At 47.3% G+C, this 22,684-nt stretch overlaps 1 protein-coding gene across 1 annotated transcript in view; it reads right to left on the bottom strand.

The window, feature by feature from the left end:
- The window catches only part of LOC114588388 (nuclear receptor ROR-beta-like), a 30,233-nt gene extending 13,504 nt beyond the window's left edge, over positions 1 to 16,729 (bottom strand). The window contains exon 1 of the mRNA XM_077921853.1: positions 16,425 to 16,729. Coding sequence (XP_077777979.1) covers positions 16,425 to 16,431 — 7 coding nt within the window. The 5' untranslated portion in view covers positions 16,432 to 16,729. The remainder of the gene's footprint in view (positions 1 to 16,424) is intronic.
- Positions 16,730 to 22,684: the final 5,955 nt, after the last annotated feature.

Below are 22,684 nucleotides of genomic sequence, written 5' to 3'. Positions count from 1 at the left end.
CTTTCCCCAGCTGCTCTGGGCGGCTGCCAACAAAATATTAAAATACAGTAATTGATCAAATATTATACAATGCAATAATTCAACAGAAAACGCAGCCACGCCACTTCCCTCCCAGTAGAGGGCAGTGGGGGACTTTAAACAGATTACACAGACTTCCATCTGCCAACGAGTAAACCATCCCATAATTGCGCTGGCCGTATTGGCTGGGCGGATGTGATTCAAATCAAATTGATTCAAATAGTTAGTCAGGAAGACTAGATTCAAATCATTCTTTTTTTACAGAAAGACAATCTCGGCTAAAGCATCATTGACAGAGGACCATACAGCCTTTCTCAACCTGTGGGTCCCCAGATGTTGTCGAACTACAACTCCTATCACCCCTAGCTAGCAAGGCCAGCGCTCAGGGATGATGGGAGTTGTAGTCCGACAACATCTGGGGACTCGCAGGTGGAGAACCGCTGAGCTAAGAGGACAGAGGGGAAGCTCTTCCATAGAGTCTGCATTAGCCCCTCCATAAGTTTCGTGACTACAATTCCCATCATCCCTGACCGCTGGTCCTGCTAGCAAGGGATCATGGGAGTTGTAGTCTCAAAACTTCTGGTTGAGGAAGCCTGGTGTAAGCTGAGCTTAAGGCCGCCTTTCTCAACCTGTGGGTCCCCAGATGTTGTTGGACTACAACTCCCATCACCCCTAGCTAGCAAGGCCAGAGCTCAGGGATGATGGGAGTTGTAGTCCGACAACATCTGGGGACCCACAGGTGGAGAACCGCTAGGCTAAGAGGATAGAGGGGAGGCTCTTCCATACGGTCTGCATAATCCAGGCTTCCTCAACCTGGGCCCTCCAGATGTTTCGAGACTTTTGGGAGATTTCAGGGAGGCTGGTATGGAAATGCAAGGGTTGGTTGAAACACGCCCCCCCCAAAAAAAGTATGGCAAAAGTATTATTTGATTATATAGAATTAGCTGGAATGACAGATGCAATCAGGGGGTGAGTCCAAACGAAAATTTCAAAAGGAACGGCGAAAATATCGAGAACACCTTCAAAAGCAGAATTAATACTTGGACTTGTTTGGATTAACTTCTGCAATGAAACTACGGTGCAAAAGCTGGAAACGGAAAGGAAAAGAAGCGAAAGAAGATAGAAACAGTTTGCTCAAAAATGTTAAGGATGAAGGAAGTCAAATTGGAAGTAAAGAAGAACTGAAATATTGTATTGTTCATTATAAGTTCTGTTTTTGTACTGGTATTGCTTGCTTTGCTGTTTTTCATTCTATTTCTTTTATCTCTGTTCTTTGCTATTTTTATGTTCCGTTGCACCGGCGTGCTATAAAATAAAATAAATATTTAAGGAAAGGAAAGAAACACACACACAACCGCTCGGTTTCCCAACGCAGCCCCAAAGCCTCTGTTGTTTTCGTTGTTAAACATATCCCAGACATGTGGCCAGGATCCGTGGAGGGAAGGCGGGGCTGCCCAAACCATTGGCTCCCGGGTCGTTGAGTCATAGCCCGTGGCCATTGGCTGCCGAACCCGTCCGTCAGGCCCGCGCCAAAGCACGCACCAAGTCACCCTGTCATACTGACATACTTTCCTCTGCAAAAAAAATAAAATTGAAGAAAGCAGTTGTGTAACAGGCATGCATCAGTCAGCTGTGGTTACGACTCCTCCCGAAACAGTGGGGAGAGGAGGAGCGGCTTGCAAATCTCCTTTTTTTTATTCAAAATTAAAACAAAACGTATTATCAGAAACATATCATCCTTATTTATTTCCCCATTTTTCCTCCCTCCAACCACAAAACCCACCCACCCTCAACTTCCCTCAATTCCAGTCTCTGATTTCTCCAAGAATGCTGTTTTCTGCATGTTACACAGTTGCATAGATCCTCAAACTATTTTGTTGTTTAGTCGTTAAGTCGTGTCCGCCTCTTGGTGACCCCCTGGACCAGAGCACGCCTGGCACTCCTGTCTTCCACTGCCTCCCGCAGTTTGGTCAAACTCATGCTGGTAGCTTCGAGAACGCTATCCCACCATCTCGTCCTCCGTCATCCCCTTCTCCTTGTGCCCTCCATCTTTCCCAATATCAGGGTCTTTTCCAGGGAGTCTTCTCTTCTCATGAGGTGGCCAAAGTATTGGAGCCTCAGCTTCAGGATCTGTCCTTCCAGTGAGCACTCAGGGCTGATTTCCTTCAGAATGGAGAGGTTTGATCTTCTTGCAGTCCATGGGACTCTCAAGAGTCTCCTCCAGCACCAGAATTCAAAAGCATCAGTTCTTCAGCGATCAGCCTTCTTTGTGGTCCAGCTCTCTCTTCCATACATCACTACTGGGGAAACCATCGCAACTCACGGGACCAACGGTCAGGGATGATGGGAGTTGTGGTCCCAAAACAGCTGGAGGGCTGAGTTTGCCTAGGCACTGTCCGGGGGCAACAGTGACCGTAAAAAAGCAGTGGATCTTGAAGATACGTGGCTTAATAATAATAATAAGAAGAAGAAGAAGAAGAAGAAGTGATGCAGTATTCTGCCTCCATCGGCGCCCATTCATGCGCATGCGCACATGAATCAAGAGATATCTGGTTCCCCCCACTATCCAGAAGTTTAAATTTCCAAGAAGGAGGTGGAGCAGGAATCATAAAATGGGATAGTCGGAAGGGACCCTGGCGGTCATCTAGTCCAACCCGCTGCAATGCCGGAAACTAAACTAAAGCATTCATTCCTTCATCCCTGGCGAGCTGCGGTTCATCCCTTGAAGGACATATTCACGTAAAAACACGCTGATTCCCGGACCGTCCGCGGGCCGTATTGAGAAGGCGACTGGGCCGGATCCGGCCCCCGGGGCCTTCGTTTGCCTACCCATGCTATAAGCCAAGTCCTGTGTTCGAATTATGCCTGCTTACGGCCAAGAGGTTTGCGTCTCATAAGATCTCCACCCTCCTTTGTTTACAGCCGTGGGTAAGGATCGGGGCAGGTTTTGTTTTCTGCTGGCGGGCGGGGAGGAGAGAGAAGGATGAGGCAAAGTGAGAGCTGGGAGGATGAGTCGGCGGGCGAGTTGCCTGGCACGCCCTTGACTGCGTGTGCCAACTCCGGAGGAATGCGGTTCATCTGCCGCAGCCGGCTGAGGGCACTGCCTGCTGCCAACGAAGCTTTTTGGGCGTGCCGGATTTACGTATGAGCTAAACAAGCTATAGCTTAGCTCCTCACTCTCTTGCCCCCCCCCCAATTCACTATTAATATAGGTAAAGGGACCCCTGACCATTAGGTCCAGTCGTGGCCAACTCTGGGGTTGTGGCGCTCATCTCGCTTTACTGGCCGAGGAAGCCGGCGTACAGCTTCCGGGTCATGTGGCCAGCAGGACTAAGCCGCTTCTGGTGAACCAGAGCAGCGCACAGAAACGCCGTTTGCCTTCCCGCCGGAGTGGTACCTATTTATCTACTTGTGCTGGTGTGCTTTTGAACTGCTAGGTTGGCAGGAGCAGAGACTGAGCAACAGGAGCTCACCCCATCATGGGGATTCGAACCACCAACCTTCTGATCGGCAAGCCCTAGGATCTGTGGTTTAACCCACAGCACCACCCATTCCCTATTAATATAAAAAGGCAAAGGGACCCCTGACCATTAGGTCCAGTCGTGACCGACTCTGGGGTTGCGACGCTCATCTCGCTTTACTGGCTGAGGGAGCCGGCGTACAGCTTCCGGGTCATGTGGCCAGCAGGACTAAGCTGCTTCTGGCGAACCAGAGCAGCGCACGGAAACGCCGTTTGCCTTCCCGCCAGAGTGGTACCTATTTATCTACTTGCACTGGTGTGCTTTTGAACTGCTAGGTTGGCAGGAGCAGGGACCGAGCAATGGGAGCTCACCGCGTCATTGCGGGGATTCGAACCGCCGACCTTCTGATCGGCAAGTCCTAGGCTCTGTGGTTTAACCCACAGCGCCACCCACTCCCTATTAATATACTTCTTAATTGTATTTCAGTTCAACCTTTGCTTTGATAAAATACATCCAGTCATACCTCGGATTACAGACGCTTCAGGTTGCGTTTTTTCAGGTTACGGATGTGCTGAAACCCGGAAGTACTGGAACGGGTTACTTCCGGGTTTTGGCAGTTGCACATGCGCCGAATCGCAACCCACCTACAATGAACAATGCAATATTTCATTTCTTCTTTCCTTCTCGTTGACTTCCTTCATCCTCAACCTTTTCATTTTTGGGCAAACTGTTTCCATCTTATTTCGCTTTTGAAATTTCCCTTTGGACTTAACCCCGATTGCGTGTGTGGATGTGTCCCCTTCGTGGGGAATTTTGCGGGTTCTCAGGCATCCAGGGCTCCAGGGATTTGGCAACAAGGTGGATAAAAATCAATCATATTTTTGAAAATTTTAAATCAGAATTTTTTTAAATTTAATTGGATTTTTAAAATAAAATCCTTTCGGAGGAAAAAAAATCTTTCTAAAGATTTTCTATTTAAGTTACATTGTAGTCCAATGGGTACTCATCAGTAAATAAGGGTTTATTTTTGAGTTTTCATGATTTAAATTGAGTTGATTTGATTGAGGTTCGGTTGGCACCAACATTGCTACGTTTTCAGTTTCCGTTGAGAACACAACCTCCTTTTCCCCTGAGACTGTGACACATAACCCCCATAATGCAGTTTATTGCGTTTAAATATATTTAAATTTTTAATATCTGGCAGCTTGCATCGCTGCAACACCCCCTCCGGTCTACCGGCACAGCGAGGTGCACATGCCGGGGAAAAAATCAAATCAAATTAAATGCAGACAATGTTCTGTAGGCAACACTTGCAAAACTTAGGAAATTTATTTTTAAAAACGCTCATTATTCCTGTGCGCAGGGGTCCTTTTGCACCCCGTAAAGAGTGGAAGCACGTGACCAATTTTAACGCGCGGTCGAAATAACGATACGAGTTTGAAAGGGGATAAAGGAATGCTTCCCCCCTCCCCTTTTGGCATAAAATAAATGATATTTAGCAGAATAAACAAGGAAGGTTTCGAAAGGGGAAAAGTTAGCTTGTTGTTGTTGAGTCGTTTAGTGGTGTCCGCCTCTTGGTGACCCCCTGGACCAGAGCACGCCAGGCCCTCCTGTCTTCCACTGCCTCCTACAGTTTGGTCAAACCTTCGAGAACACTATCCATCCATCTCGTCCTCCGTCATCCCCTTCTCCTTGCGCCCTCCATCTTTCCCAACATCAGGGTCTTTTCCAGGGAGTCTTCTCTTCTCATGAGGTGGCCAAAGTCTTGGAGCCTCAGCTTCAGGATCTGTCCTTCCAGTGAGCACTCAGGGCTGATTTCCTTCCGAATGGAGAGGTTGGATCTTCTCGCAGTCCATGGGACTCTCCAGAGTCTCCTCCAGCGCCAGAATTCAAAAGCATCAATTCTTCAGCGATCAGCCTTCTTTATGGTCCAGCTCTCACTTCCATACATCACTACTGGGAAAACCAGAGCTTGAACTACACAGACCTTTGTCGGCAAGGTGATGTCTCTGCTTTTTAAGATGCTGTCTAGGTTTGTCATTGCTTTTCTCCCAAGAAGCAGGCGTCTTTTAATTTCATGACTGCTGTCACCATCTGCAGTGATCATGGAGCCCAAGAAAGTCAAATCTCTCACTGCCTCCATTTCTTCCCCTTCTATTTGCCAGGAGGTGATGGGACCAGTGGCCATGATCTTAGTTTAAAATACGTCCCCAAACTTTATCTGTATTTCAATTGTATAAATAACATGCAACATAATTCGTTGTTGTTGTTGCTGCTGCTACTTTGCTTTTTATTGTGACAAATTAATAATAATAAATGAGATAAAGATAAAGATAACGTTGGCTTTTGCCACACCGCCCAGGCATCCGAAGGAACAACCCGATGTTGATTGCAAGTGGGAAAAGAAGAGAGAGAGAGAGAGAGAGAGAGAGATGCGCAGAACAGCAACTCATGCAGAGACACAGCAGGTGAACTCCTCTGGAGGTTTTGGCGCAGATCTTGGTGCCGGGAGCAACGGGACCCATTGATTGGTCCAGATGTGGGGCAGGGGGTGGGAGAGACACAGCAGAAGGGGAATGAGGACAGGAAGATCTCATATGACCGGCCCCCCAGGAGTTACCCCCCTCTCGGCGTCATTAAACTTCGGGAAGCGCCGGGAACCCAGGGGAGAGACACAACGTCCTTTCCGTTTCCGCACGGGGTGCCGTGGTTAATTAACCGGCTGAAATCTCGGGGGCAAAGGAGGTCGCCGGCCCACGATGCTTTGCAGAGGATGCGGTCGATGCCGCGGAATGAGGGCAACACCAGGGAGCTGCAATTAGGATCTGGACCCCTGCTTACTCCCCCGAAGGGGGAAACCGGCGGGGATCCGGGAAGGCGAGAGTCAAGGGGCGGGCCGAGGAGGGGGGAGGAGGAGCGGCGTCCCAGCCGGGGCGGAAGAACGACTCAGAGCCCGGTTGGTTCCTGAGGATGACGGTGCTTCTCTGTAGCCACGCCCACGCCGTGCCGAAACCCCGCCCACAAGGGGCCATGCCTCCTTCCGGCGGGTACCACCAAAGCGGTGCTAGCGTAATATGGGGAAACGCCACTTATGGGCCCAAGGTGAGCTAGATCAGGCAAAACAGATTCCTCCAAAGGAATCGCAGAATCGTAGGGTTGGAAGGGGCTAGGGTGGAGAAGCAAGACGCACAGGCTCAGGTTTGAGACGAACCGAGGTTAGGGGAGAGATGAACTGGGGTTAGGAGAGAGACAAACCGGGGTTAGGGGAGAGATGAACTGGGGTTAGGAGAGAGACGAACTGGGGTTAAGAGACAGACGAACCAGAGTTAGGAGAGAGATGAACTGGGGTTAGGGGAGAGACAAACCGGGGCTAGAAGAGAGACGGACTTGGGTTAAGAGAGAGACGAACCGGGGTTAGGGAGAGAAGAACCAGGGTTAGGAGAGAGACGAACCGGGGTTAGGAGAGAGATGAACCAGGATTAGGGGAGAGATGAACCGGGGCTAGGAGAGGCTTAGGAGTTTCAGCAGGGAGTTTCACAGCTCAATGAGGGACGAATCCTTCCTTTTATCCGCCCGGAATTTTCCAGCACGGACGTCCAAGATTTCTTGGGGTTATGAGACGAGGAGAAAAACCTTTCTCCCTGCCAGGCCTCATTTAATAAACTTCCCAATGGTGCAAGCTTTCCTCGTATCACAGTTGCCCCATCCAAGAGATTGTGTCGGCTGCCCTTGCGTCAGAATTTGCATGATTTGTGCAAGTTGCAGAATTCCCGGCTCCTGGGCAGGATCTGCAGAAAGCCTCGCCCGTTAGGACTTCCTGGCAAATCGTTTCTCTCACTCTTCTTCCTACGCTGCTCTCTGTCGTTTTCACAACAACCTTCTCAGGTAGGCTGGGCCAAGAGAAAGAAGCGTTGTTGAGCGCTCTAGCCACTACGCCACGCTGCCTCAGAAAAACCCTCCCCAACCCCAAAACTCCACCAGCTATTGATGACCGTGAGCGAAATATTACGTTACAGTGGCACCTTGGTTCTCAAAGGCCTTGGTACTCAAACAACTTGGAACCCAAACGCTGCAAACCCGGAAGTAAGCATTGCGATTTGCGAACTTTTTTCGGAAGTGGAACATACTCCGTTTTGAGTGTTACGCTGAGGTCTGTCTGTTTTTGCTATTTATTTTGCGGTTTTGCGGCTCTTTTTTCGTTTTGTTTTCGTGACTGCATGGAACCCAGTTCAGCTACTGATGGATCGATTGTGTGACTGCAGTACATTGTTTATTGCTTTCGTTTTATGGATCAATGGTCTTGTTAGATAGTAAAATTCATGTTAAATTGTTGTTTTAGGGGTTGTTTTTAAAAGCCTGGAACGGATTAATCCATTTTGCATTGCTTTCTATGGGAAAGAGCACCTTGGTTTTGGAACGCTTTGGTTTTGGAACGGACTTCCGGAACGGATTAAGTTTGAGAACCAAGGCACCACTGTATTTAGTAAGGCCACTGTCCATCCAGATCAATATTCAAAACATGTATCTGAATATTGATCTGGATGGATCAATGTAATTGATCCATCAACATGTAATTGTTGGAGTGAAAGACAATTAAGAAGAAGTATATTCCTAGTGAAATAATTCTTCAGCTCCAATTTAAAATGATCTTTTATTCATAAACTGAATAATGCAAACACATTGGCATTTGGCAATAGCAAAAGGTCCTTTAGAAACACAGTTTACAAAGACTCATCATCTAGTCTCTAGAAACTTGCTATAACATGAAGTAATAATAGGTGCAAATATATGAAGCTACTAATAATTATAAATAGCAAAATGTAGGCACCCTATATATAGAAAGGAGCAAACCAGTGATGTTTTAGGGAGTGGGGTCCCTAAACTATAGCTTTGTTGTTGTTGTTGTTGAGTCATTTAGTCGTGTCTGCCTCTTCGTGACCCCCTGGACCAGAGCACGCCAGGCCCTCCTGTCTTCCACTGCCTCCCCCAGTTTGGTCAAACTCATGCTGGTCGCTTCGAGAACACTGTCCCACCATCTCGTCCTCTGTCGTCCCCTTCTCCTTGCGCCCTCCATCTTTCCCAACATCAGGGTCTTTTCCAGGGAGTCTTCTCTTCTCATCAGTTGGCCAAAGTCTTGGAGCCTCAGCTTCAGGATCTGTCCTTCCAGTGAGCACTCAGGGCTGATTTCCTTCCAAATGGAGAGGTTTGATCTTCTTGCAGTCCATGGGACTCTCAAGAGTCTCCTCCAGCACCAGAATTCAAAAGCATCCATTCTTCGGCGATCAGCCTTCTTTATGGTCCAGCTCTCACTTCCATACATCACTACTGGGAAAACCAGAGCTTTAACTATACGGACCTTTGTCGGCAAGGTGATGTCTCTGCTTTTTAAGACGCTGTCTAGGTTATCATTGCTTTTCTCCCAAGAAGCAGGCGTCTCTTAATTTCGTGGCTGCTGTCACCATCTGCAGTGATCATGGAGCCCAAGAAGGTAAAATCTCTCACTGCCTCCATTTCTTCCCCTTCTGGGCCCTAAACTATAGCTTGTTTAGCTTATATGTAAATCCGGCAGTGGTTTGGGGCGACGAGAGATGATGCATATGACAGGGAGGAAACTTTATTTTTTGGAAAAACTCTGCTGTTTAAGAGGTTGGCAAGCTCTGCCTCTCCTGGCTCTCGCTCTCTCCAGATTTTCTTTTTCCGGGTTTCCGATTCCTCCTCTGCCCCCCTCGCCGCTACACACACACACACACACACACCCCCCCTCGTGCGTAAGCACACACACCCCGCCGCAATGACAGATCTAGGTCACTGGAGCAGTTCTTAATAAGAATACTTCTGCCACGCTTGCCTCTGCAGAGAACCGAGGCCTCGAGCGAAGCCCATTTAGAGCAGCATCGCAGGTCCTTGCAAAAGCAAGGAAGGAACGGAAGCAGATGGTTTCTGGTGTTCAGGGCGAGAGAGGCGGCAAAGACGTTTGCAGCAGAAGTTTGGGTTTCCGACTGGAATTTTTTCCTGCACCGCAAAACCGGAGACGGCGGGCAAAAACAGAAACCCGGCACTTTTTCCAGAGGAGGAACAGACCAGACCACTCTCCATCGTATTCCTGGAAGCCCATTTTATAATCCCAGGGCGGAAAAATAAAGGATTAGACCAGGACTGAGGCTCTCAGTCCAGTGTTGTCTGTGTAGATGCCGACTCCTTGGGGCCCGGTGTGCCAGAGCCATAGCTGTCAACTTTTCTTGCGAGGAATCCTATTTGGAATAAGGGAATTTCCCTTAAAAGAAAGGGAAACGTTGACAGCTATGATCCGAGCACCCACAAAATTCCCCACGGAGGGGCTGGGCGTCCACAAATTTGGGTGCCAGGGCAATACAGCCACGGTCTCAGGGCCAGGTTGGCACTACTGGTTGTCAACACTGGCAGGCAGCATCCCTTAGGAGTTTCAGGCAGGGTTTTCCCCCCAGGTCTACGTGGAGATGCAGTAATAATGATGATGATGATGATGTAATTACTTATATGCTAAAGGCTGATCGCTGAAGAATTGATGCTGTTGAATTGTGGTGCTGGAGGAGACTCTTGAGAGTCCCATGGACTGCAAGAAGATCCAACCTCTCCATTCTGAAGGAAATCAGCCCTGAGTGCTCACTGGAAGGACAGATCCTGAAGCTGAGGCTCCAAGACTTTGGCCACCTCAGGAGAAGAGAAGACTCCCTGGAAAAGACCCTGATGTTGGGAAAGATGGAGGGCACAAGGAGAAGGGGACGACGGAGGACGAGATGGTGGGACAGTGTTCTAGAAGGGACCAACATGAGTTTGACCAAACTGCGGGAGGCAGTGGAAGACAGGAGGGCCTGGCGTGCTCTGGTCCAGGGGGTCACGAAGAGGTGGACACGACTAAACAACAACAACAACAACATCAGGCCACTCTGGGCAACGTCCGACAAAAGTATTAAAACAATTGATGCAGAATAGCTAGTACAGTGGAGCCTTGGTTCTCGAACTTAAACCGTTCCGGGAGTCCGTTCGATTCGCGGAACCAGGCATAGGCAAACTCTGCCCTCCAGCTGTTTTGGGACTACAACTCCCATCATCCCTGATCGCTGGTCCTGTTAGCTAGGGATGATGGGAGTTATAGTCCCAAAACATCTGGAGGACCAAGTTTGCCTATGCATGCCTGAAACCGTTTGGAAACCAAGGCGCAGCTTCCGATTGGCTGCAGGAATTTTCTGCAGCCAATTGGAAGCCGTGCCAGATGTCCGGCTTCCGCAAAACATTCACAAACCGGAACACTCCCTTCCGGGTTTGCGGCATTCGGGAGCCGAACCGTTCGGGTACCAAGGTCCCGCTGTAATCAATGCCGAGTTGCAAAAAACGACAAAGGGGAAACGAGAAATCCAAACAAGGATTCAAAAATAAAATAAAATAAAATACAGGAAACTTATGCACTTTATAGTTAGGGACCTGGGACCTTTTGCCTCCAAAGCTTCTCACTTCAAAGGGTTGACGGTGAAATATCGGGGTTCCCCAATTGGGTGCTTGTGGCCCTTGCAAAAACCTGCCTTTGCCCGCCCAGTTATAATACATTTTTTAAAAAAATTATGGGGTTATGGGTTTGGTTTGGGGCTGGAGGGTTTTTTCCCCTGGGGTGGGGGGGCTGCCTGCTTCTTGAGGGTTTCCCACTTGGCACGGGGGTAAGTTGTGCAAGTGGGGGTTGTTTTTTCCTGCGCATTGTGCCTATTTTCCCTTCTGTGAAATGGGCAGAGGCAGCGTCTTCGATTTCCAAAAAGCCGCCCTAAGATGCTTGAAGGCTCCGTTTGAAAAATGTTCAGCTTAAGGCAGCGCAGGGAGTGTCCTTAAGCAGAGAGCCACATCAAAACCTCGCCCTGGGGGCCACAGGCGAGGGAGGGGCGGGGCCAGAGACAGAAAGGACATGGGGGCAGCATTTGATAATTTTTACATCTGTAAAAGTTCCTAGGCAGGCCTCTCTCTCCCTCTCTATCCTCCTCCAGGGACTCAGCCAGGCAAAAACATCTGGACCAGCGATGGGGGCCAGGATGGGTAGACTCCAAAGACCAGATATAAGGTTGGGGTTTTTGGGGGGGATTGAGAGACATCACCTTGCCAACAAAGGTCTGTATAGTTAAAGCCATGGTTTTCCCAGTAGTGATGTATGGAAGTGAGAGCTGGACCATCAAGAAGGCTGATAGCAGAAGAATGGATGCTTTTGAATTCTGGTGCTGGAGGAGACTCTTGAGAGTCCCATGGACTGCAAGAAGATCCAACCTCTCCATTTGGAAGGAAATCAGCCCTGAGTGCTCACTGGAAGGACAGATCCTGAAGCTGAGGCTCCAAGACTTTGGCCACCTCATGAGAAGAAAAGACTCCCTGGAAAAGACCCTGATATTGGGAAAGATGGAGGGCACATGGAGAAGAGGACGACAGAGGACGAGATGGTGGGACAGTGTTCTCGAAGCTACCAGCATGAGTTTGACCAAACTGCGGGAGGCAGTGGAAGACAGGAGGGCCTGGCGTGCTCTGGTCCCGGGGGTCACGAAGAGGCGGACACGACTAAATGACTAAACAACAACAACAAATGACTTCCCTTGATCTGGACACTAGACTTCTGCAGATGCAATCTGCTTGCATCTTTTGGCCTCGAGGTCCTTTCTCCCATGCTCAACAGAAACCTAATGCAAAAAATATAATATATTTGCAGTAATAAAGGGGGCATTTTGAAAAACGGACGGCGAGAAAAGCCGAGGCTTGCGCATGTGAGCATGGGCGCTGCAGAGAAGCGCATTGTCTTTTCCTGTCGACAGAAAGGGCTCGGCTATCATGGCGCCAGGAAAAAGGAGAGGCGCATACTGGTTCTGGCCAACGTGGTGAGTGGCGCATGGAACCAAAATGGCGCCGGGGACGTAGCAGCAGTGCGCAAACAGAGACCAGGTGGAAATTGGACGCTCGGGTCCAGGGATACAAAACAGGGATGAGCAAGTTTCCCCTCTCTGCCACAGCTAATCCTCTCTGCAAATCCCAGTGCGGGGAATTTCATGCGTTATCCGTGCACCGGCAAGCCCTAAGCTCAGCGGCGAACGGAAGCGAGGGAGATGTTTTCCCGGAACGCAAAGGGGCTTCTTCTTCCCATCTTTATGCTCCAGTTGCCATTCTCTCTTCCTACCCCCCCCCCAAACCGCCTGTTAGCGTCGCTGCGGCCATCTTTGGAAGGGCTGGGAAGAGAGGTGGCGGAGGCCGCTGCAAAATGGCCGACACGACACGTGGCGGAGTCCGTGCGGTCGAAGGAAAACCACAGCAGGACAGAAAACATCATTTCTTTGGTTTTTTCCTTTGAGAAGGCCGAGGTGAATCTCCCCACGCCTGCTCCAAACGTGCGCCGTGCCCTCCGACATTTCTCCGATTAAACTAAGGAACGTCCCGTTCCATAATGATATTTTTTGCTATATATATGCCACTCTGGGTGGCTTCCAACATATATAAAAACATAATATAGCATGGGGAAAAACTTCCCTATACAGGATTGCCTTCAGAAAGCTCATGGGTCAGATAATTCCATACCTTCCAACATTTCTCTGGTGAAAATAGGGACTGCGCAAATTCTGCATATTCTACCCACCCAAAAAGGCTACAGACATGGCTTCTTAGTCCATGACAGAGTGTTCTGTAATAAGAATGTGTTATGCCTTTAAGGTGGTCGCAGAAACCTTGTTCCATCACACTGTAAAACCCATACAGTCCCCCGGTCGATGGAGGGAAGGAGGGATGGAGAAAGATGAACAGGAGAGAGAGAGCGCTTATTTTTGCCACACAAGCGTGCAAGCCTCCAGGTCTCACAAGTCTCTTGCTCAGCTGACTGCCCACACTGCCAATTTAAAACCCGGGCAGGGAAGGCTGACCCAAATAACTGCTCCTCTTTATTTTTTCCAAGACTGTTAACGCAACAACAGCGGCCGGTAGCAAATTATGCCGAAGCACATGACCCGCCAGGTGTGGCAATGCGCAAGCCTTGCAGGTCACACAGGAACATTCCTCTGGGTCGCTCGAAAGCTGGCACAGACCCTGGGTTGCCTTAGCACCTATTAGCAAAATCCGGGCCTCTCTTTCCCCCCGAAAATAACACAGACAGAAACTCGCATCTGCCGGAAAAGACAGAGTCCGCAAGATACCCGTAACATCCTTAATATGTTTTGTTTTCCCCCCTGAATCCTGTAAATCAGGTTTCGGGGATATATATATATGCTATATATTGGGCAATCTGTGGGTCATGACTCTGTAAAAAATTGGGTCAACAGATGGCAGGGGCTGGAACTGGAGAGGGAATATGAATGTGTGGCATCAAATATGGAGAGATCCGTCCGAACTCAGCAGTGCTGTGGGGCACAGAAGCCCAGTCCCCCCAAAAAGGGCTTTGCCGTAGGGTCTGGGTTGCCCCACTTTTTTTAGGACCCTCTATCATAGCCCTGGCTACCCATTTTTCCCCTCGGTCTACCGGGAAGCTCACCAGACACGATTCATCGGCCAGCGCTGGGTATTTTGCTAGGTTATCCTAGAACAGGATGGTGGAATCGTAGGGACTCCGGTGGTCATCCAGCCAAACCCGCAGCAAAGCAGGAATCTTTTTGGCCCAGCACGGATCTCGAACCCGCAACCGCAAGATTTAAGAGTCCGTGGACCGAGGCAAAAGTGGGAAGGAGGGCTTAATGACAAGCACAGCTTAATTCCTCACTGAGACCTCCATATAAAAGGTTTACGAAGCAGTACAGTCCTACAAGTCAATACATTCTCCAAGCAAACAAACCTTCAGCAGCTGCCCAAACTGAATGCCCAGCCTTAGCTGAAGGCCTGGTATTAACCTTATAGAAAAATAACGATTAATTTAACTTTTAACTTAGTGGTGGGCAGCTCTCAAATGGAACGGAAACTGTCTACTGGGTGGTTTTTAAAAATAAAAATAAAAATCCTATTTTCTTTTGGCCCACCTATTCCCCCCACTCTGGAATCTCTTCCTCATGTCTGTTACTCCTCCCTTTCTTTTAACGATAAAATATATATTTCCTTCCATGCTAAGCCTGGAAACATTTTATTTTTTTTAAATGGAACCAGCCCACCAAACAGAAATAAAACATTAAGGCCAATTTATTTCAGTGGGAAGCAATTTGCAGCAGATATTGCGCTGGGGGAATCTGAATTTTTTTTTAAAGGGGGGGGGAACTGTGTCCTTTCATCAAGGCTGGATTTCTGGCAGGGAAAGAGTGCCCCTGAGAATGTGCAGAGTGCATTGTCGCCTCAGAGCAACAAGCGTGGGAGCCCAAGCCTAATCTAGCTCTCTAACTAAAACCTTCCTAGCGAGGGGGGAACGCCATCAAATTATACAAGGGAACAGAGAGGCAAAGAGATTTGCAGGGACGTCTCAAAGACGTTTTACTCAGAAGTAAGCCCCACTGGCTCCTGGAGAGTTGGGGACACGATCCATAGCAAACATAATTCGGAATTACAGCCTGAGAGATTTGCAGTCCGGAAAACACGACCAAACCTTACCGCAAAAAAACAACAACTCTTGATAACAAAATAAAACATTTTTTTTAATTAACTTTTTTTCTCTTTTGAAGGAAGAGGCAAATTGGTGAAGTTCAAAATGAGATTTTTTTTGCACTTTTTGGGGGTGGAACAACTCAGTTTCTGAATTTCTCTCTCTCTCTGGTCAATTTTTTTAAAAAAGGAAAATCCTGGGAACGCTACATAGTGTATACAAATTTTAGATCATGTTTGTCATCTTGTATGCATCACCAACGTAATTATATATCTCCCGGTGTCCTTTGCTTAAGTAACAGTTGCTCAGGATTTAGTAATAATAATTGCAGGTCCTGAATCTTCAACACAAGATTCTTTGCCACCAAGACAGGGGATAAATCAAGGTGGGTAATGGAAATAATATGAGGCTGTCTCTGACCCAACCCTACTCAGAGAAGGCCCATTGGAATGAATGGACGCAACTTTACTTGGCTCAAAATTCATTTTAAAAGGGTGTTTTCTGAGTCGCATGCAACTCTTGTTTCTCCTGCAACTGACAGTTTATTTTGCCCTGGTGGCCCTAATAATAATAATTAATATTATTATATAATAAATATTATTATTTGCTGGGTTTTTACGCCATATACTGTAAAGTTGCTCAGCTGCAAAGTGAACCAGTGTTTGCTTGATGTTGGGAGAAAATATCATTTTCTAAGAGGCAAGGAACACCATCCGGACCTCCCACCCAAAACTAAGGCTGCGATCCTACACGCGTTCATTTCCCTGCGCACAGAAGGATTTGCTTCCGAGTAAACCCCACCGCACCATCATTCAGACTGCAAAAGCCTAAGCACGTTCCCGAGCGAGTAAAGCCTCCCTAAACACACTTACTCCCAAGTAAACAGTGCCATCCCTCTGCAGGTCTACTCGGAAGCAAAGAAGCACGGGGTTTACTCCCAGGTTAAAGGTGCGCATGCATAAGGTCGCAGTTTTGGGGTTGCAATAAGCCTTCCCGCTGCCCCATTTATTCTAACAGGTCTACTCTCGAGTAAAACTCAGGTGGCTCCAATAACCCCTTTTTTATTTACTTCGGGATAGGCGCGGCTCACAGGAGCGCAGCTTCTTCTCCCCTCAATAGACCCAAACGCAGCCAAGTCCTACTCAAGAGTTGACCCATTGAAATCAGATCCTCCCCTCCCCTTTCCCGATTTCAATAGGTTTTCTCCGAGCAGGCTGCAGTTCAGCGTCCGCGTGCGGGGAGATTTACGCACGCTTCCAACCTTGCGTAAAGCAGAGTTTGGGGTGGTTGTTGTTGTTGCTGTTTTTCGGTTGTTTAAAAGCCCTCGGATCGGGGCCAGCGAAGATTCAGACTCTCTCCATTCCCCCCCTTTAAAAAACCACACGAAATATAACCCTTACCTCGCATGTTGGCCGATATCCCTTTATGTGCGCACTTCTGGAAATCGCATGTAGGAGATTGGATGCAGAAGCGAAACTCTTTTGCAGCAGGATGGATGGAACAGAAAGGAAAAATAAATAATGGAGAGATGGAGAGCCGAGGCTCCTTCTTCCTCCCTCCCTCCTGCTTTCTGTTTCTGCTATACCCTGATTATTAGGAATAAATAATAATAATAATAATATGCGTTGGACGGGAGCTCTCCCTCGCGCGCCTCCTGTCTCCCTCGCCTTTGCCAAGCGCGCTTGGAGAGATCTGCTAACCTACTTTCCTGCAAAGCGTGGAGGAAAAAAATCGCAGGCGAGAATCCCCGGGCTCGGGGCCCCGCCCACCTCCTGTCAATCACACGCCTCCCCAGGCCACGCCCACCCCTGTTATTATGTCATGCGGCTCGCAACTTCCTCCTGTGATATAATGCAAAACATCACCTCTCTCTCCTCCTCCTCTTCCCTCCCTATTTTAATTTTTTTTGGTAACAAAATTGCATGCTTTTGCAGATACTCCTGCCTTGCAGAGGGTCGGTCTAGATGTCCCTTGGGGTCCCTCCTGACTCTGCTGTTCTGTGATTCCGCGATTCTAGGCATATCTCCCCTGCTCTGTCCACCCCTGGCAAAAGGATATCCAACATTGTTGTTGTTTAGTCGTGTCCGCCTCTTGGTGACCCCCTGGACCAGAGCACGCCAGGCCCTCCTGTCTTCCACTGCCTCCTGCAATTTGGTCAAACTCATGCTGGTAGCTTCGAGAACACTGTCCCACCATCTCATCCTCTGTCGTCCCCTTCTCCTTGTGCCCTCCATCTTTCCCAGCATCAGGGTCTTTTCCAGGGAGTCTTCTCTTCTCCTGAGGTGGCCAAAGTCTTGGAGCCTCAGCTTCAGGATCTGTCCTTCCTGTGAGCACTCAGGGCTGATTTCCTTCCGAATGGAGAGGTTGGATCTTCTTGCAGTCCATGGGACTCTCAAGAGTCTCCTCCAGCACCATAATTCAAAAGCATCCATTCTTCGGCCATCAGCCTTCTTGATGGTCCAGCTCTCACTTCCATACATCACTCCTGGGAAAACCAGAGCTTGAACTATACGGACCTTTGTTGGCAAGGTGATGTCTCTGCTTTTTAAGATGCTGTCCAGGTTTGTCATCACTTTTCTCCCAAGGAGCAGGCGTCTTTTAATTTCGTGACTGCTATGTCCATCGGCAGTGATCATGGAGCCCAAGAAAATAAAATCTCTCACTGCCTCCTTTTCTTCCCCTTCATTTACAGTGGTCCCTTGGTTCTCATACTTAATCCGTTCTGGAAATTCCATTCCTAAACCAAAGCGTTTCAAAACAAGGCGCGCTTTCCCATAGAAAACAATGCAAAACGTTCCAGACTTATAAAAACAACCCCTAAAACAGCAGCCTAACATGAATTTTACTATCTAACGAGACCATAGATCCATAAAATCAAAGCAATAAACAATGTACTAGGTTCTAGTCATGAACCGATTTAAAGGGGAACAGGGAGCTCTCTGCCTTGACAGAGGGGGAGAAAAACTGGATGTACATTTCCAAAATATAAGATAAAAGACAAATAAAATAAAACTTACATACAGCAACAGTGTTTAGTGTTGTGTAGGCTCCTAGGTTGCAAGGCCTGCTTCTATTAATTACAACTGCATTGTACAGCTTATAACACTTAAGTTCATATTAATAAAGCTATTTATAATTATTAGTAGTTTGGATCGTAATTCCAGGGGTCAGCAAACTTTTTCAGCAGGGGGCCGGTCCACTGTCCCTCAGACCTTGTGGGGGGCCAGACTACATTTTGGGGAAAAAATATGAACGGATTCCTATGGCCCACAAACAACCCATTTTAAATAAAAGCACACATTTTACTCATGTAAAAACACCAGGCAGGCCCCACAAACAACTAAGAGATGCATTTTAAATAAAAGGACACATTCTGCTCATGTAAAAGCACTCTGATTCCCAGACCTTCTGCGGGCCGGATTGAGAAGGGGATTGGGCTGGATCCGGCCCCTGGGCTTTAGTTAGCCTACTCCTTATTTACACCTAGTATTATTTCATGTTATAGCAAGTTTCTAGAGACTAGATTATGAGTCTTTGTAAATTGTGTTTCTAAAGGACTTTTTGCTATCGCCAAATGCCAATGTGTTTGCATGATTCAGTTTGTTACAAATAAAAAATCGTTTTAAGTTGGAGCTTAATAATTATTTCACTATGAATATACTTCTTCTTAACTGTATCTCACTGTTAATGTACTTCTTCTTAATTGTATTTCAGTTCAACAATGACTTGGATAAAATACGGTATTTTGTGGTGTGCAAATGGCTTGAGATACCTGTTAGGTCCATAAATGACCATATAGCATCTATTCAACACAAAAAACAGCGGCAATTTGTTGTGGACAAAGGACAGCTGGACATAGAAAGGGCCCCCTTCAGGAGCTGAGGGCCACATCAAACCTAAATCCGGCCCTGGCCCTTCTGCATGGAGGCGGAAGGATCGACACCCCCACACTTTTACGAAAAAATGCAAGGCAGGCCGACAGAAAGAGGGAAGACAAGTATTCATTTACAGTAACCCTGTGCAAAGGTCGGAATGTTTTCACTGTAACCGAAATAGAATTACATAACGGGGAAGACCGATAGTGAGCGACCTATATATGTGCACAGAAGTTGCCTCGGACATTTCGCCCTACTCAGAGTAGGCCTATTCACGGACACAGCTCAGGCGGGCGTAATTTGGTCCATTAATTTAAGTGGGTTTTGTCCTGCGTCAGCAACGCGAGGATTTGAGCTCAAGGGGTGCTATTATTGTTATTCTAATTATGCTCATTACATCTGCTTTGCATGGAGAATGCCCACAGCATCTTCAAGGCAGCGATGGGGCGGAGACCTTGGCAGCTGCTGCCAGCCAGTGCAGGAAATGCTGGCCTACCTAGGCCCTTTATCCAGAATCAGGAGGCCCTGCTTTATTTTTAAGTCTAGCGGCAGAGCGCCTGTTTCGCATGTATAGCACTGAAACCCTGGTGCTGCTGCCAGCCCGTGTCTGCACCATGCGGCCCAAACCAAGCATCTGATCTGCTTTTGAACGTTCCCTTCAGGCGAGAGGACCGTCTCCTGTAAACTAGGGCACCGAAAGGAATGAGGAGGTGCCAAATGGAAAATTCCCTGATTACATCTTGCCATTTCCTCCTCCTCCTCCTTTGGAAGAGAGAAAAAAAAAGGAAAATTGCTGCCTGGGTGTGTCGCGAAACACGGTAAATGCCGGTTAATTAGGGTTGCCGTCAGACACTGACGTAGGTAGAGAGATTCCTTGCACTGTTTTCCTTTTGAGAAAAAAAATAAAATGAAAATAAAGATCTGTCACTGCTGGGATGTAGAAGACTCCCTTTGCCCCAGCGGTCAATCTCTGCCTTTCGTAATAATAATAACAGGATTAGGGATGACACAGAGAAAAGAGATGGAGAAGGATGTCAGGATAGCATCCTGGATAAGGCCACTATCCAGCCCAGTATCCTTTGCTCCCAGTGGCCTAAAAAATGCTAAAAACCTAGGAATCAGATAGACTGAATCTGCACATGGAGGCTCCATTAGAGCATATAAGAATCTATGTCATTATTTTAATTGGGAAAAACTCGCAAATACCAGGCAGGCTTAGGGTTTAAATCTGTGATGTTAGAGAACAAACTGTTTTAAGTTAAAAGGAAAAGGAAGAAAGATGTTAAGTGACGGAGTTAAATTTTATGAGAAAATTGGTTTTGGGGAAACCGTTACAATGATATACAATGAAACTCAGCCAGGGCGATCACTTAACAATGTTACTAAGATTGGATTAAGTAAAGTTAAGATTGATGTTTGTTTGTTTAAAATTTTGGAAAATCAATAAAAAAAAATTGGAAAAAAGATAAGTCATTATAGAACCTTTAGAAGACATCTGAAGGCAGCTCTGTTAGGGAAGTTTTATAATGTTTTTATTTATGTTGGAAGCCGCCCAGCAGAGTGGCTAGTGAATAACAATAATAATAATAATAATAATAATAATAATGGAAGTCCCTACAGTATCATTTCATAGCACCGTTTTATAAACGTCCGCCACCTCGCCTCTTCTTCTAGACTAGGAAGCCGCAATTTGCGAGGGATAAGCAGCTCGTTCGATAGACGCTGAATCTCAGGGTGGCGAGTTCGAGTGCCGTGTTGGGCGAAAGATTCCCGCGTTGCAAAGGGTTGGATGCGACGAGCCTCTTTCCAACTCTACAATTCTATGGTTCTGTGAAACGCTTTTGGCCTTGGTTGTTTCAGCCGCCAAGTTTTTAATTTTTATATTTCTGAAATCATTTTTATCTGCTTTTACAAGTGTGGGGTTATAACAGTGTCAGATTGTTTTATCCCCTTTGTAATATTCTGTTGGGAGCCGCCAAGACTGGCTTCGGAAACCCAGCCAGATGGGCGGAGCATAAATTTATTCTTCTTCTTCTTATTATTATTATTGCTTGACGGTCATATAATTGAAGATTTGGGAGGGACCCTTAGGGTCATCCAGTCTAACCCCTCTGCAATGCAAGAATCTCAGCTGAATCAAGCATCTAACCTCTGCTTAAAAACCTCCAAGAAAGGAGAATTCACCACCTTCGATCCCACGGCCGAACCTAAGAAAGCATGTAATGCCTTAAGAGAGAATATTATGAAAATGATTTACAGGTGGTACATGACCCCAGTCAAGCTTGCAAAAATCTATCACTTGCCCAATAACAAATGTTGGAAATGTAATGAGACTGAAGGTACTTTCTATCACCTTTGGTGGACCTGCCCGAGGATTAAGGCCTTCTGGGAAATGATCTATAATGAAATTAAGAAGGTCCTTAAATGTACCTTTCATAAGAAACCGGAGGCTTTTCTCCTGGGCATGGTCGGCCAATTGGTGACAAGGAAGGATAGGACGTTTTTTATGTATGCAACTACAGCAGCAAGGATTCTCTTAGCAAAGTATTGGAAGACACAAGAACTACCCACGCTGGAAGAATGGCAGACGAAGGTGATCGACTATACGGGACTGGCGGAGATGACTGGCAGAATCCGTGACCAAGGAAAAGAGACGGTGGAAGAAGATTGGAAGAAATTTAAAGTATATCTTAAGAACTGTTGTAAAATTAATGAGTGCTAAAATGTCAAGGGAAAGGAAAAAAACAGAATTACAGCTGTAATTGATTAAGTAAGAGAAGAAGGGAAAAAAGAAAATGAGTAATCAGTAAATTGATGCGAGGGGTTGCTGAAGAAACTTTAAAATAGGGATGCAGAAAAGGGGAGGCATGGGGAAGTCAGGGAAGTAGGGTTTATGAAAAAGAGGTTTTGAAATTATACGTGTTTATATGTATTGTTTGTTTATGTATTGTGTATTGTATTGTCTTTAATTCATGTTGGAAAATCAATAAAAAATTTATTAAAAAAGAAAGAAAGAAAGCTGAGACGGGAGCTTCTTTCTTGCAGCTCGGAGGCGCGATTGCAAGGGAAAGAAAGCCTAGTGGTTAAAGCAGCTTCAGTTGGCGGAGCCGAAGGGCCTGGCAGAGACAAGGCCGGCGAACGCAAGTGCGTGCCGGAGTGCGCATGAGTCATGTTCAACACGTCCTATATATAGTCGGGAACTGTCCCTCCAGCAGAGCTCGTCGGGGTGGGGACTGCAGAGGGGAAAGAGGATTAAAGGGACGCAAATCTGGGAATAGGATTAAAGGGCTGGAACGGGGCCAGGCGTGCGGCCCGTTCCCAAACCACTAAAGATCAATGACGTTTCAGAAAAGGGAGCAGGGACGCGGCTCGTCGCGTCTCTGAGAGAGTCTGCATTCTCGGCCGAGGCTGGGCGAGTGTCTCTGAGCGAGTCCACGTTAATAATAATAATAATAATAATAATAATAATAATAATAATAATTTATATCCTGCCCATCTGCCTGGGTCTCCCCAGCCACTCTGGGCGGCTTCCCAAAAAATATTAAAATACTGTAATACATCAAACATTAAAAGCTTCCCTAAACAGGGCTGCCTTCAGATGTCTTCTGAAAGTCTGGTACTGGTTGTTCTCTTTGACATCTGATGGGAGGGCGTTCCACAGGGAGGGCGCCACCACCGAGAAGGCCCTCTGCCTGGTTCCCTGTAACCTCGCTTCTCGCAGTGAGGGAACCGCCAGAAGGCCCTCGGTGCTGGACCTCAGTGTCCGGGCTGAACGATGGGGTTGG

This window comes from Podarcis muralis, chromosome 18, assembly GCF_964188315.1.
Source record: "Podarcis muralis chromosome 18, rPodMur119.hap1.1, whole genome shotgun sequence".
NCBI classification, from domain to species: domain Eukaryota; kingdom Metazoa; phylum Chordata; class Lepidosauria; order Squamata; family Lacertidae; genus Podarcis; species Podarcis muralis.
This window is presented reverse-complemented; position numbering and strand designations above follow the sequence as displayed.